Source organism: Oryx dammah, unplaced genomic scaffold, assembly GCF_014754425.2.
Source record: "Oryx dammah isolate SB20612 unplaced genomic scaffold, SCBI_Odam_1.1 HiC_scaffold_3, whole genome shotgun sequence".
Lineage (NCBI taxonomy): Eukaryota > Metazoa > Chordata > Mammalia > Artiodactyla > Bovidae > Oryx > Oryx dammah.
This window is the reverse complement of record NW_024070187.1, coordinates 83,043,460-83,056,130: the sequence shown is the minus strand read 5'-3', so window position 1 is coordinate 83,056,130 and position 12,671 is coordinate 83,043,460. Positions and strand designations below refer to the sequence as shown.

Sequence of the window (12,671 nt, the reverse complement as noted above, 5' to 3'; positions counted from 1 at the left end):
ACTGAACTGATTTTGTCTGATGTGAGGATTGCTACTCCAGCTTTCTTTTGCTTCCCATTTGCATAGAATATCGTTTTCCATACTCTCACTTTCAGTCTATATGTGTCTTTAGTTCTGAGGTGGGTTTCCTGTAAACAGCATATATATAGCTCTTGTTTTTGTGTCCCTTCAGCCAGTCTGTATCTTTTGGTTGGAGCATTTAATCCAGTGATATTTAAAGTAATTATTGATGTATATGTTCCTATTGCCATTTTCTTAATCGCTTCAAGTTGATTTTGTCATCTTTTCTCTTCTCTTGTATTTCTTGACTATATAAATCCCTTTAATATTTGTTGTACAACTGGTTTGTTGGTACTGAATTCTCTTAACTTTTGCTTCTCTGAAAAGCTTTTATTTCTCCATCAATTTTGAATGAGATCCTTGCCAGATACAGTAATCTTGGTTGTAGGTTTTTCCCTTTCAATACTTTAAGTATATCCTATCATTTCCTTCTGGCCTGTAGAGTTTCTGCTGAAAGATCAGCTGTGAAGAATATGGCATTTCCCTTTTATGTTACTTGTTGCTTCTCCCTTGCTGCTTTTATTTTTTTTAATTTTTTTTATGAGAAAAGTGTGAATTTTATTTATTTCTATAATGAGCCATTGCCAGTTCATTTATTCACCCTCAGAATCCTAATTTAAATTTTGTGTTTTTTTTAATTTTACTTTATTTTATTATTTCTTTGTATTTAGTTTTGTCAGTTTGATTAGTATGTGCCTTGGCATGTTTCTCTTTAGGTTTATCCTATATGGGACTCTTTGTGCCTCTTGGACTTGATTGACTATTTCCTTTTCATGTTGGGGAAACTTTCAACTATAACCTCTTCAAAAATTTTCTCATATACTTTCTTTTTCTCTTCTTCTTCTAGGACCTCTATAATTTGAATGTTGGTGCTTTTGATATTGCCCCAGAGGTCTCTGAGACTATCCTCAGTTCTTTTCATACTTTTTACTCTATTCTCCTCTTCAGAAGTTATTTCCACCATTCTATCTTCCAACTCACTGATTCATTCTTCTGCTTCAGATATTCTGCTACTGATTCCATCTAGATTATTTTTCATTTCAGTAATTGTGTTGTTTGTCTCTGTATGTTTATTCTTTAATTCTTCTACATCTTTGTTAATTGATTCTTGCATTTTCTCCATTTTGTTTTCAAGATTTTTGATCATCTTTATTATTCTTAATTATTATTATTATGAATTATTATTTTTTATCATTATTCTGATTCATTTTTCAGGTAGTTTGCCTATTTCCTCTTCATTTATTTGAATTTGTATGTTTCTAGTTTGTTCCTTCATTTGTGTAGTATTTCTCTGCCATTTTATTATTATTTTTTAACTTATTATGTTTGCAGTCTCCTTTTCCCAGGCCTCAAGGAAAGTTGAATTCTTTCCTTAAAGAAGGTTGAATCATTTCTCCTTTTGGTTTCTGCCCTCCTAAGGTTGGCCAAGTGGTTTGTGTAAGCTTCATATAGGGTGAGATTTGTGCTGAGTTTTTGTTTGTTTGTTTTTCCTCTTATCAGCAAGGGTAAGTGAAGTGTTAATCCTGTCTGCTGATGATTGGGTTTGAATTTTTGTTTTGTTTTGTTTGCATTGGGTGCTACTATGGTTGGGTGATGCTGGGCCTTGTACTCAAGTGGTTTCCTTTGTGTGAGTTCTCACTGTTTTATACTCTCTAGGGTTAGTTCTCTGGTAGTCTAGGGTCTTGGAGTCAAAGGGTCTTGAGTCTAGGGTCTTGAGTCCAAAGGCTCAGCATTTGATCTTCAGTCAGGAATGAAGATTCCACATGTGGTTTGTTATGGCATTAAGTGAGATTAAAACAAATATCCAAAAGTGAGAAGCCAAAGATGAACCCCAGACAAATGGCAGCTACAAAATCAGGCAAGTAATGATTAAAATAATGGAATATACATATATACAAATACTCTTATGTGCAAAGTCAAAACAGTCAAACAAAAATAGTACAGTAAATTGACCTAGAGAATAAAGGAAATGAAAAATTTTATTTACCAGTTAAGAACAAAACTAACTAAAGCACAAACTGGAAAACAAAACTAAAGCAAGGTGCTAAGTGGGGAATAGAGCAATGAAAACAAAACTAACAGATATGTTGAGAGGAAAGGAAAGAAAGAAAGAATAGATATGCAATGTTAAAAGAGGTAGATGAAGAAAATGTATATACATTAAAGATTAACTGCAGGGGGAAAAGAACAGCAGGAAACACAAACAAAGGAATGAATGTAGAAAAATATAATAGGTTTTAAAAAATTAAAATTATAAAAAAGAGAAAAGAAAAAAAAACAGAAGATTAAAAAAAAGGGAAAACTTCTCAGAACTGCAAAAGCCCAACGTAGAAGCAGAGGTTTATAGCAACAATAAAAAGTGTGACTGAATATACACATATACATATACACCCATAAGTGAAATCAAAACAGTCCAACAAATATAAAGTACAATAGATTGACCCAACAAAGGAAACCAAAAATTATGTCTACCAGAACAAAACTAACTAAAGCAAAAACTAGAAAACAACTAAAGCAAGGTGCCAATTGAGGAATAAAGCAATGAAAATAAAACTAACAAATATGTTGAGAGGAAAGGAGAGAAAGAAAAGAAATAATAGATATGCAAAGTTAAATAGAGGTAGATAAAGAAGATTCAAATACATTAAAGATTAACTGCAAGGGGAAAAGAAGAGTAGGAAAACCAAACAAAGGAATAAATGTAGAGAAAATAATTATAGATTAAAAAAATTAAAATTAAAAAAGAGAAAAGAGAGAGGGCAAAAAGGAAAATTCCACAGAGCTGCAAAAGCCCAACGTAGAGGCAGAAGTTTATAACAGCAAAAAAAAAAAAAATTTGACTGAGAAAAAAAGCTCAAAAGCTTAATTGGACTTCATAGCGCCAATAAAATCAACATCTACAACAGAGGTGGAAAAAAAGGGGGGAAAAATTCCAAAAGAATCTACAGAACAAGTTAAAACATAAGAATAAGAAATGTTTTCTTGAGTCATTGCTGTCAGAGTCCTTTCCCTAGCTGGGAGTCACAGTCCACCTTACCTCCCTAGGATGCCCTCCAACACTGTGCTGATCTCTGGACCTGCAGTGGGGGCAGCTGATTCTAATCTGGTCCTGCTTCTGTATGTCCTTGCCTCCAATGTCCACAGCTATCAGAACTAGTGTGTTTTATTTTGTGGGCACTCTCCCATGACCTTTTATATATTCTGTAGACACAGAGTCTGCCTAAGTGATCATGTGGATTTAATCTGTAGCTTGTATAGCTGGTGGGAAGGTTTTGGGTCTTCTTCCTTAGTCACACTGCCCCCTGGGTTTCGACTGTGGTTTTATTTCCACCTCTACATGTGGGTTGTCCACTGAGGTTTGCTCCTGAGGCTGTCCTAGAGGACTTGGGTTTGCCCCTTTGAGGGCCAGATGTGGAGGTGGTGCAGTTGTTTGGGTCACAGGGGGTTCTGGCAGCACCAGGTACTCAGGGGAGTTGACAGCTAGGGCCACAGGAAATATAGTGGTCTAGAAGGGTATGGCAACCAGTATGGGCCAATAGGCGCCAGTATTCTTGCTTGGAGAACCCCCTCCCTGACAGTGAAGGCTGGCAGGCCACAGTCTACAGGGTCGCAAAGAGTCGACATGACCGAAATGACCCTTCATCCATAGATGCAAGACTTTTTTTCGCCTGTGGTAGCTCTTCCCCAGTAAGAGTTGAGCGTGAAGGTGGCACAGCTGATTGGCTTTCAGGGACCCTAGTGGCATCAAGTGTGCAGGGACACAGACTGCCTACACTGTAGGAATTATGGCTGTATCAGAGTCTTTTTTCAAGCTTCTTGTAGCTGGCGATCAGAAGGCCTCTTTGGCTAGTCTTTATAGCACCACCCATTCAGGCACTTAGAGGGCTCCCTTGCCTGGGGTCCTTCTCCGTTGTTTGGCACATCAGGCTCATAGAGGGGTCCCCCTGGCTGGGGTCCTACTCTGTAGTTCCGTGTGTCAGGTGTTTGATGGGCCACTCTTTATTGTTTAGCTGCCAATGCTTGCGGGTGGGGAAAGAGAGGCTATGGTGATGGCTCCACCCACTATGTGTGACTCAGCAGTATCGCCTTGCTTCCATGGCTGCCTGGCTTTCTTCCACCAGCATTTCCCACCACGATCTCCTCACTCACATTCCCCTCAGTCCATCTCTCCACAGTCAACAGCAGCCCTTGCCCTGGGATTGCTCCACAATCCCTAAACTCCAGCCCCCAGCCGCTGCGCCTTCCAGGGGACCAGCGTTCCTGTCTGGGATATGTATGGCTGCTGTAAGGACTGTCTGATTCTCATTCCATTTAGGCTGCCTCAGATCAGCTGTTTCACTCTCAGCCTTAAATGTTTCTCCTCTAACTCAGACCATTGCCCCAATGTGGGGATAGGACCGCTGCTTCAGTTTCCCCACCCACCAAGCGCAGGTCCTGTCCTACTAACACTCTTGCTTTTTCCCCTAGTTCCTTTGTCCTGTTGAGTTTTTCATGGTTCTAGATATTCTTTTCCACTGGTCAGGTATTCTCGTCCACTCTCAGCTGGTATTCTGCATGCACTTCTGTGTCTGAAGGTGTATTCCTTATGTATCCATGGAGAGAGATGTACTCCACACCCACCTATTCCTCCTCCATCTTTTTACTCCTAAAATCATCTTTATATTCATTAACTGTTAACAGAAGCTTACTATTTCTTTCCGTTACAAAATAGGCCAAAAAAAAAAAACAAAAAAAAAAAACACCTCAACAACCCTGTAACATAAGCTTTATCAGTGACTTTTTCACCAAGAGAAATCATAGATATTTTCATTTCATTTAATAGTTGTTAGATATGCATCAAAATATATTTATACTCATTACAGCTTTGAAATTATGTTATTGGACTCGTTATATTCCATTATCTAACATTTTAAATGAGAAGTATATTTACTTCTATTCAAAATTGTAATGGACACATATATAAGGATGGCTGAGTCCCTTCTCTGTTCACCTGAAACTATCACAACATTGTTAATTGGCTATACCCCAATACAAAATGTTTTTGGTGGTGTTAAAAAAATTAAAATGAAATTAAAAAAACCCAAATAAAAAAAGATTTTTGTAACTATATTGCCATATACTTTTTTTTGTATAATCTTATGTATTTTATCTTGTGCATCTAAAAACATTATTATGAGAAGGGGTCCATAGTCTTGACCAGAGAGCCAAAGATGATAATGGCTATGGCACAAAAAAGAAGTTAAGAGCCTTTAACCTATAGGGTAAAGACAAAATATAGTTTCGAGACATACAAAAATTTAAAGATTATCCTCTTCCTATTTTCCATTTTAATCTCTCATCTTGACTCTTTCCTTTTGCTCTTATTCTTTTTTTAATTTTTAATATAAATTTATTTATTTTAATTGGAGGTTAATTGCTTTACGATATTGTATTGGTTTTGCCATACATCAACATTAATCCACCACAGGTATACAAGTGTTCCCCATCCTGAAGCTCCCTCCCTCCTCCCTCCCTGTACCATCCCTCTGGGTCGTCCCAGTGCACCAGCCCAAAGCATCCAGTATCATGCATCAAACCTGGACTGGCGATTCATTTCATATATGATATTATACATGTTTCAATGCCATTCTCTCAAATCATCCCACCCTCTCCCTCTCCCACAGAGTCCAAAAGACTGTTCTATACATCTGTGTCTCTTTTGTTGTCTCACATACAGGATTATCATTACCATCTTTCTAAATTCTATATATATGCGTTAGAATACTGTATTGGTGTTTTTCTTTCTGGCCTACTTCACTCTGTATAATAGGCTCCAGTTTCATCCACCTCATTAGAACTGATTCAAATGTATTCTTTTTAATGGCTGAATAATACTCCATTATGTATATGTACCACAGCTTTCTTATCCATTCATCTGTTGATGGACATCTAGGTTGCTTCCATGTCCTGGCTATTATAAACAGTGCTGCGATGAACATTGGGGTAAACATGTCTCTTTCACTTCTGGTTTCCTCAGTGTGTATGCCCAGCAGTGGGATTGCTGGGTCATAGGCAGTTCTATTTCCAGTTTTTTAAGGAATCTCCACACTGTTCTCCATAGTTTGTGGTTTTGATTTGCATTTCTCTGATAATGAGTGATGTTGAGCATCTTTTCCTGTGTTTGTTAGCCATCTGTATGTCTTCTTTGGATAAATGTCTATTTAGTTCGTTGGCCCATTTTTGATTGGGTCATTTATTTTTCTGGAATTGAGCTGCAGGAGTTGCTTGTATATTTTTTAGATTAATTCTTTGTTAGTTGCTTAATTTGCTATTATTTTCTCCCATTGTGAAGGCTGTCTTTTCACATTGCTTATAGTTTCCTTTGTTGTGCAGAAGCTTTAAAGTTTAATTGGGTCCCATTTGTTTATTTTTGCTTTTATTTCCAGTATTCTGGGAAGTGGGTCATAGAGGATCCTGCTGTGATTTACATCGGAGAGTGTTTTGCCTATGTTCTCCTCTAGGAGTTTTATAGTTTCTGGTCTTACGTTTAGATCTTTAATCCATTTTGAGTTTATTTTTGTGTATAGTATTAGAAAGTGTTCTAGTTTCATTCTTTTACAAGTGGTTGACCAGTTTCCCCAGCACCACTTTTTAAAGAGATTGTCTTTTCTCCATTGTATATTCTTGCCTCCTTTGTCAAAGATAAGGTGTCCATAGGTGTGTGGGTTTATCTCTGGGCTTTCTATTTTGTTCCATTGATCTATATTTCTGTCTTTGTGCCAGTACCATATTGTCTTAAAGACTGTGGCTTTGTAGTAGAGTCTGAAGTCAGGCAGGTTGATTCCTCCAGTTCCATTCTTCTTTCTCAAGATTGCTTTGGCTATTCAAGGTTCTTTGTATTTCCATACAAATTGTGAAATTATTTGTTCTAGCTCTGTGAAAAATACTATTGGTGGCTTGATAGGGATTGCATTGAATCTATAGATTGCTTTGGGTAGTATACTCATTTTCACTATATTGATTCTTCCAATCCATTGAACATGGTATATTTCTCCATCTATTAGTGTCCTCTTTGATTTCTTTCACCAGTGTTTTATAGTTTTCTATATATAGGTCTTTAGTTTCTTTAGGTAGATATATCCCTTAATATTTTATTCTTTTCATTGCAATGGTGAAAGGAATTGTTTCCTTAATTTCTCTTTCTATTTTCTCATTATTAGTGTATAGGAATTCAAGGGATTTCTGAGTGTTGATTTTATATCCTGCAACTTTACTATATTCATTGATTAGCTCTAGTAATTTCCTGCTAGAGTCTTTAGGGTTTTTTATGTAGAAGAACATGTCATCTGCAAACTGTGAGAGTTTTACTTCTTCTTTTCCAATTTGGATTCCTTTTATTTCTTTTTCTGCTCTGATTGCTGTGGCATACTCTTATTCTTAATTTTCATTTTTTTAAAAAAGGTATTTTAGTGCTGTAAACACACTATAATGTCACATGCACACATGATTCCCTTTGCATAGAATTTCTTTCTTCCTCATCACTTTAGCAAGTTTGCATTCTTGAAAGGGGTATACCAACTAACCATACCCTTAGAGTAGGTGAATGTTAAATTTTTACTAAATATCTAATATTGTTAAACATATAGTTTAAAAGATAGAAAACAATGCTTTTTTATATTATTGTGCTAGGCAGGATTCTAAAATAGTCCTCTAAGATCTTCTGCCCTAATCTTACTGCAAATAGAGTGAGATATCATAGTCATGCTTATGCTGCATCACTTGGCAAAAGGCATTTTGTAGATATGATTAATATTACTAATCTCTTGACTTTGAGTTAATAAAAGAAAGAGATTTTTCCAGGTGGGTTGAAGTCTAAGCCTTTAGAAGTAGATTTCCTTAGAAATAGAGAATATTCTCTACTGAACAGCAGAAAAATCAAACAGATTCCAAGTGTGAGAAGATGTAACACTGCTGGCTTGAAGACAGAGGGGACCATTTATCAAGGGATGCAGATAGCCTCTAGAAACTGAAGGCAGCCCAAGCTGACAGGCAGCAAAGAAACAGGGACCTTAGTCCTTCTGCAATGAACTAAATTCTACCATCAGACTAAATGAGCCAGCAAGTGATTCTTTACCACAGCCTGCAGATAGGAGCCCAGGTGAGCCCTCACCATGCTTTTAGTCTTTAAACACTAAGCAGGGAACAACACTGAACTTACCTGGACCTCTGTCCAACAGAGTGAAAAACAGATAATAAATGGCTATTGTTTTAAGTGGTTAAGTCTGTAGCAATTTGTTATACATGAACAAAAAGTGGACAAATGAATAGAATTTTTAATTTATTAGCCAATATGTTCATTTATTCATTGTAATTGTATGTGACTGCTTTGCCAAAAACTTATTTTCAAAGCAAAAGGGAACTTGAAATATGAATTCAAATGTTGATTTTCAAATTGACTAAAAGAAAGACTGAGTAAACATTGAATGTCAAAGTGTTTGCAGAAGTGCAGAAAATTCCATTCATTCACACACATCACAATTTCTGGCCTCAAATCTTTCATTATCTAGCAGAAGAAATATTTTGAAAATAATCAAAACTAAAACTAGCTGCCTGCTTGAGGGGAAAACATGGGTCAAGGGCTATTTGGACAGTGGAGAAATTAGGGGAAAACATCCTGGGGGGAACATAGGCTCTCAAAGTCTAGGGACCCTGGTCAGATTCTAATTAAATGACTTGAATCTTACAGTGAGGTGTGTTTTTAGTTGAGAACTATACTACAAAGAGAGGAAACAATATTTTAGGTATATGGGCAAAGACACAATGGGGGAAAAAAAGGATCTGATCTACAGAAAAGAAAACTTTAAGTCAATGAAAGTAGGTGCTGATATCGTTGTTTAGTCGTGACCGACCCTTTTGTGACACCATGGACTGTAGTCCACCAAACTCCTCTGTCCAGGAGATTTTCCAGGCAAGAATACTGGAGTGGGTAGCCATTTCCTTCTTTAGAAGGTCTTCCTGACCAAAGGATCAAACCCACATCTCCTGCACATATCTCCTGCATTTCAGGCAGTTTATTTACCACTGATCTATCTAGGAAGCCTAGGTGCTATTTTAGCTACAAAGAAAATCACAAAATGAGTTAAGAGAGCCCTTCAAAATGGCAATTGGCACAAACAGCAATATATTTTCACTTTCCCATCTTAAAGTTGGATCCCTCTTTAAGAAGACACCAAAGAATTACTGGGCCATATCCAGACATGTCTTAGACTATTGCACTAACAAAATCAAGTGAACAGCTATTCAACCTTTTATGAAAAAGTTGATCTTGTTCAAAGGTTGATCTGATCGTGTTTCACACCTGTCTCTACAAGGGACAAGGGCAGGGCCTGAAGACCAGACTGTCCTGACTCAAAACAAAGAGTACTATCTCTTGAAAGACAAACACAAAACTGCTCCAAGTATTAAGGGTGTTGCTTAGGTCTTGGACACAATATTTTCTCATTTAATTAGCCAGAACCAGGAAATTCTTACTTGCTATGACAAAGGTTATCAAGTGATTCTTCACCTCAAGTCACACTATTGGTTAAAGTTTACCCATCCCAACTTGTTCAACTAGTTTATTTTAAATCCTTTAAGTCCTTTCTTTAGTCAGCTGAAAGAATGCCCAGAGTGCTACTCATTTGACGAGAAATCACAAAGCAGCACAGAGGTGGAAGAGTTTGCATTCTTGACAGTGGATGATGTATCAGTAAGTTTAATTTTATTTCATGTTTAAAAGATATGTTTCATATTTGTGGCTTCCAATTCAGGAATTATTCTGATTTGTGGGTTTAATAGTTATTTTTTCCTCTACTGTTGGAGAAAATAGTAACATAGTAATGTTTAAACTCTTTATTTCAGGAAACCATGCTAACAATTTCTTTTTTAATCTGAAAATTCCACATGTTGGATTTTAATTGGGAAATTTAAATTTAATGTGAAAATGGCATAATAACAGAGAAAGGGAGTAAAAACACAGAGCCTGAGGTAAAATTGTGTAAGTTTTCAGCATGGAAAGATGGAGAAAGTAATAAAGTGTTTTCTCATACCAGTTTAGAATGCTGTTTATGATCTTTCTAAATTATGCATTTAATAGATACACTGAAAATAGAAGAAATATATAAATTGTATTTGTTTGTGTGTTAGTTGCTTAGTCGTGTCTGACTCTTTGCAGACTCATAGACTGTAACCCACCAGGCCCCTCTGTCCATGGGATTTTCCAGGCAGGAGTACTGGAGTTGGTTGCTATTTCCTTCTCCAAAAGGAGCTATAGAAAGAAAGAAAGTGAAGTTGCTTGGTTGTGTCCAGCTTTTTGCGACGCCATGGACTGTATCCTACCAAGCTTCTCCATCCATGGAATTTTGCAGGCAGGAGTACTGGAGTGGGTTGCCATTTCCTTCTCCATATAAGTCATATAGGAAGTATTATGTTATAGCCCTTCTTCTGAAATTGATAAATATTATTAAAACCTCAAAAAGAAAATAAGAACTTTAATGACCTTTGATAAATTCTTTGTCTTTTAAAATGAAAAAATAAAGAACAGTATAAGAATAATTTATACATATGACTATAAAAAGTGAAAAGCAAAAAATAGTGATAAGTGAATAAATAATTCTAAGATTTTGTTCTTTAATAGATTTGGAAGGAAATATACAGAAAATAAAGCTTAAATGTTTTAACCTCTATTTCCCTATCCGATCTAATCTTCATTTTCCTACATTTTCCAAATGTTTCATTTGGAACATTAATTCTTCCTACACGAATATGATGTCAATAAGTACAAACTGCTCAAGGTAAGTACAAACTGCTCAAGGTAATACAGGAATTACAGATGTCTTTTCTAATGACTTTTACCTGGAGTTGCACTCTGTCTTCATTGGTAATAATAGAATATTGTCTATAAAACTTAAATACATGGATTTCTGGACCACAATCCCCCCAACAAACTCTTTACAATCAGTTCAAATGTTCCCCTTTCTCCTTGCTCACCTTAGAGACACAAATTAAGATTTAAGTGGTTAAAAAAAAACAAAATAAATTAAACAAATAAAAACTTTTCCCACTTAATTGATCTTATTTCTAGAACAGGCATGCACTAGGATTTTCTTTTCAAATGGAGAGTAATAGAAACAGTGATGATACTATTAACAATATTTTTATTTTTACTTCAAAGTATTTCTAATCTGCAGGGGAAATATGATGATTCTATACTAATAATGATAATTCAATTAATCAAATTATTTTTTGCTCTTCAGTATATTTAACTGTCATGTATTTATGCAAGATCTATTTGTGTTGTACCAGTCACCTTTTTTTTTTTTTTTTTTTTTTGGTATTGAAAAGATGGGAATAAGTAAACATAAAGTTTTTTTAATTTTTTTTTAATTGAAGGATAATTGCTTTACAGAATTTTGCTGTTTTCTGTCAGACCTCAACATGAATCAGCAATAGGTAGACATATGTCCCCTCCCTTTTGAACCTCCCTCCCATCTCCCTCCCCACCCCACCCCTCTAGGTTGATACAGAGCCCCTGTTTGACTTTCCTGAGACATACAGTAAATTCTCATTGACTATCTATTTTACATATGATAATGTAATTTTCCATGTTACTCTTTGCATACATCTCACCCTCTCCTCCCCTCTCTCCATGTCCATAAGTCTATTCTCTACATCTGTTTCTCCACTGCTGTCCTGAAAATAAGTTCTTCAGTACCATTTTTCTAGATTTTGTATATATGCATTAGTATACAATATTTATCTTTCTCTTTCTGACTTACTTCACTTTGTATAATAGGCTCTAGGTTCATCTACCTCATTAGAACTGACTCAAATGTTTTCCTTTTTATGATTGACTAATGTCTCATGGTGTACCACAACTTCTGTATCCATTCATCTGTCAATGGACATCTAGGTTGCTTCCATATTCTAGCCATTGTAAACAGTGCTGAAATGAACAATTGGATACATGTGTCTTTTTCAATTTTGGTTTCCTCAGGGTATATGCCTAGGACTGGGATTGCTGGGTCATACGGTGGTTTTATTCCTAGTTTTTTAAAGAATCTCCATACTGTCTTCCATGGTGACTGTATCAATTTACATTCCCACCAACAGTGCAAAACTGTTCCTTTTTCTTCACACCCTCTCCAGCATTTATTTTTTGTAGACTTTTTGATGATGGCCATTCTGACTAATGTAAGGTGATATATCTTGTAGTTTTGATTTGCATTTATCTAATAATGAGCGATGTTGAGCATCTTTTCATGTGTTTGTTAGCCATCTGTATGTCTTCTTTAGAGAAATGCCTGTTTAGGTCTTTTTCCCACTTTTTGATTGGGTTGTTTGTTTTTCTGGTATTGAGTTGTATGAAATGCTTGTATATTTTGGAAATTAATCCTTTGTCAGTTGTTTCATTTGTTATTATTTTCTCCCATTCTGAGAGTTCCTTTGCTGTGCAAAAGCTTTTAAGTTTAATCAGCTCCCACTTGTTTACTTTTTATTTTATTTCCATTACTCTAGGAGGTGAGTCATAGAGGATCTTGCTTGGTTTCTGTCATTGAGTGTGTCATTGAGTGTTCTGGCTATGTTTTCCTCTA

General features: G+C 36.0%; 1 protein-coding gene across 1 annotated transcript in view; it reads left to right on the top strand.

The window, feature by feature from the left end:
• The first annotated feature begins 9,708 nt into the window (after positions 1-9,708).
• The window catches only part of LOC120862185 (transmembrane protease serine 11G-like), a 40,314-nt gene continuing 37,351 nt past the window's right edge, over positions 9,709-12,671 (top strand). Inside the window, exon 1 of the mRNA XM_040238303.1 lies at positions 9,709-9,787. Coding sequence (XP_040094237.1) covers positions 9,777-9,787 — 11 coding nt within the window. The 5' untranslated portion in view covers positions 9,709-9,776. The remainder of the gene's footprint in view (positions 9,788-12,671) is intronic.